The sequence below is a fragment of the Stegastes partitus genome, unplaced genomic scaffold (assembly GCF_000690725.1).
Source record: "Stegastes partitus isolate 25-593 unplaced genomic scaffold, Stegastes_partitus-1.0.2 Scaffold1771, whole genome shotgun sequence".
Taxonomy (NCBI): domain Eukaryota; kingdom Metazoa; phylum Chordata; class Actinopteri; family Pomacentridae; genus Stegastes; species Stegastes partitus.
Window position 1 is genome coordinate 42,828 of NW_007579502.1, and position 2,713 is coordinate 45,540.

The following is a 2,713-nucleotide window of genomic DNA, read 5'->3' on the forward strand; positions in this document are numbered from 1 at the left end:
TCCGTCCTCAGATGAGCTGGACGGCCGGTACTCAGTGTGTCGCCAAAGCCGACCATCGCAAAGCCAAAGCCGGAGAGCTGCTGTACCACAAAGGAGACATCCTCACCATCATCGACAGCAGCTCGGTACCGTCGCTCATCTCGTCTCTGTAGCAGCAGCAGAGGAGGAGTTCCTTCAGAGTCTGACGCTTTGCTTTTCTCTCCTGCAGAGGAAAGGGTTCTACGAGGCCAAACACAACAGCACCGGGGAGGAAGGCCTCATCAGCGCCAGCAATGTGCGAGAGAGGGAAGCTCTGCGAGTGGACCCCAGCCTCAGCCTCATGCCGTGAGTCTGCTCCTGGTACCAGCAGGAATCCCCCTGGTTCTGGTCACATGCAGCCGGGCTCAGCATCCGTCTCTAACTTTAGCTGCTGCTGCGGTCAAACTTTAAAACTCGTGACCACGTGGGCTGAAGCTCGACATGCAAACAAACACAGTCTGAGCGGATTAATCACTGCAGCTTCCTGTTTCTGGAGCAACACGTCGAGTCAGTCGGGCCCAGAGCTCCTCCCAGTACCATCAGAACAGAGCTGCTGTTTAGAACCAACCTTCTCAGTCTGAATATTACGGTTTGATGAATATTTGGTACTTTTAGAAACTCTGTGCAGTATAATTTTGTGCACATATACAAGAATCTGTGCAGTTTATGATCATTTCCTACATTCAGACGACTCAGTATCGACTGGACTCGTGTATTTTTATTTTCTATCTCTTTGCTGCTGCAACACTGCAAATTCCCCCACTGTGGGACTGATGGAGGCTCATCTTACCCTGAAACTCTACAGCTTTACTGATAGGGTGAATTATCCCGAGTACAAGTAGAAAAACCTCAAGGAAGCTTCAGTTCTGCTGCTGAGGAACCTCACAGGGGATCTTCTCAGAAAACTAATGAGGGTTCTTCCATTTTGAACTCATTATTAGTATTATTATTGTTGTTGTTCTGTTTGATGGCCCAGACATCTGAAAAAATTAATCCCAGTTTGCCCAAATATACAAAACAAGTCACTAAAATGTGCATTTATCTGTTAAAACATGGACATATACTTATGTTTAAGTTCTAAGAATAAAATATATAAAACAAAGTGTAGTTGTCGTTGGGCCGACACATAACTCCACAAAAAATAGAAAATAAAAAAACCCAGGAATCCTTTGTTAGATGTTCCTGCAGTAAGCTGACCTCTGAACTGACCTCCTAAAGGTTCTGGAGGTTCTCCTGACGAGGGGAGCTCATACATTAAGGATTAAGACTCTACAGATATAATACACGACTGTATCTGACTGTGATAAATATTAGAACTGAGACTCTGCAGATGTTAATGATGGAGATTCATCTCATGACTTTGAGCTAAAGTTACAAAACTACAGATTAAAATCCAACAAATAACAATAAATAATAACAAAGTTTATTTATATAGCACTTTTCAAAACAGGGTTACAAAGTTCTGTACAGATTCAAAGAGAAGTGGAAGAACAACATTAAAAGAAGCAAAAAGCAAAAAAAAATTTAAAATTAAAATAAAAAACGGTGAGGGTGAAACACATAAAGCATGAAAGACAATAAAACAATATAAAAATAGATAAGAAAAATAAAACCCAGTAAAAGAAGACAATTAAAAGACAATAAACAAATGCAGCGATTCCTGGATCCTCTCTGAACAAACTTACTTATTATTATTGTTTTTCTGTTGTTTCTGTTTGTTTTTGTTTCTCTGCATGTATTTATATTTCTACGTTATCTCTGCTCTGCGCTCACCGTCAGCCCGTTGGACTATTTTAAGTCTCAGAACCAGAGCTCCTCTGCGTCGGTGTGACTCTTCTGCTCACGACCCGCTTTCTGTGTTTCTGCCTCGTCAGCTGGTTCCACGGGAAGATCTCGGGTCCGGAGGCGGTGAACAAGCTGCAGCCGGCCGAGGACGGCCTGTTCCTGGTCAGGGAGAGCATCCGTCACCCCGGCGACTACGTCCTGTGCATCAGCGTGTGCGGCGAGGTGATCCACTACCGGGTGATCTACCAGGACAACAAGCTGACCATCGACAACACGCAGTTCTTCTACAACCTCATCGACATGATCGAGGTCAGAACACACACACGCCCGGCTCAGGTTCTGTTCAGCTGCAGTGTTCTGGACTGTGGGCGTCTTTAATGTGAAGGTGAAGGAATCTAAACCAACCTGCAGCTTCTTCACTCAGGAAGAAAGAAACCTTCTCCTACAGGGTTCTTTAAAGATGCATTTATGCAAAAAAAACATTCATGAATTCTCAAAAAAAGATTTTAGGTGCTGGAAAACTGTCACAAAAATACGTAGAACCTAAAACCTTAAACAAACTCGTGGATCCAAACTGTAAATGTGAGGATTCTTTCCGTTATAGCGTCGTATCAGAAGGAACGTCTGCTCGTGTTTCAGGTTCTGGACTGTCGGTCAGGATGACAGGATGAGACGTTAGAAACTCTGAAGGATTTTATTGATGGTGTTTAATCGACCAGATGATTAATTTGCAGTAGTTGCAGCTCGAGTTTTATACCAAATAACTCCAATAAAACCACAGGAACCACATGAAGAACTCTCTCTTAAATTAAAAGGTTCTTCAGTTGGTGCTTCGAAGCGGAGAACCTTCTGAATTTAAGATCTATGTTAGCAGGGATTTTAAGCTAAATGTTGGACTTGGAGGATTGAA

The 2,713-nt window shown here is 43.1% G+C and overlaps 1 protein-coding gene across 1 annotated transcript in view; it reads left to right on the forward strand.

Moving 5' to 3' along the window:
• Nucleotides 1-2,713, forward strand: part of matk (megakaryocyte-associated tyrosine kinase) — a 19,208-nt gene that overhangs the window by 3,957 nt on the left and 12,538 nt on the right. The window contains exons 3-5 of the mRNA XM_008302180.1: nucleotides 12-125; nucleotides 209-324; nucleotides 1,893-2,112. Of these exons, the coding sequence (XP_008300402.1) occupies nucleotides 12-125; nucleotides 209-324; nucleotides 1,893-2,112 (450 nt within the window). The remainder of the gene's footprint in view (nucleotides 1-11; nucleotides 126-208; nucleotides 325-1,892; nucleotides 2,113-2,713) is intronic.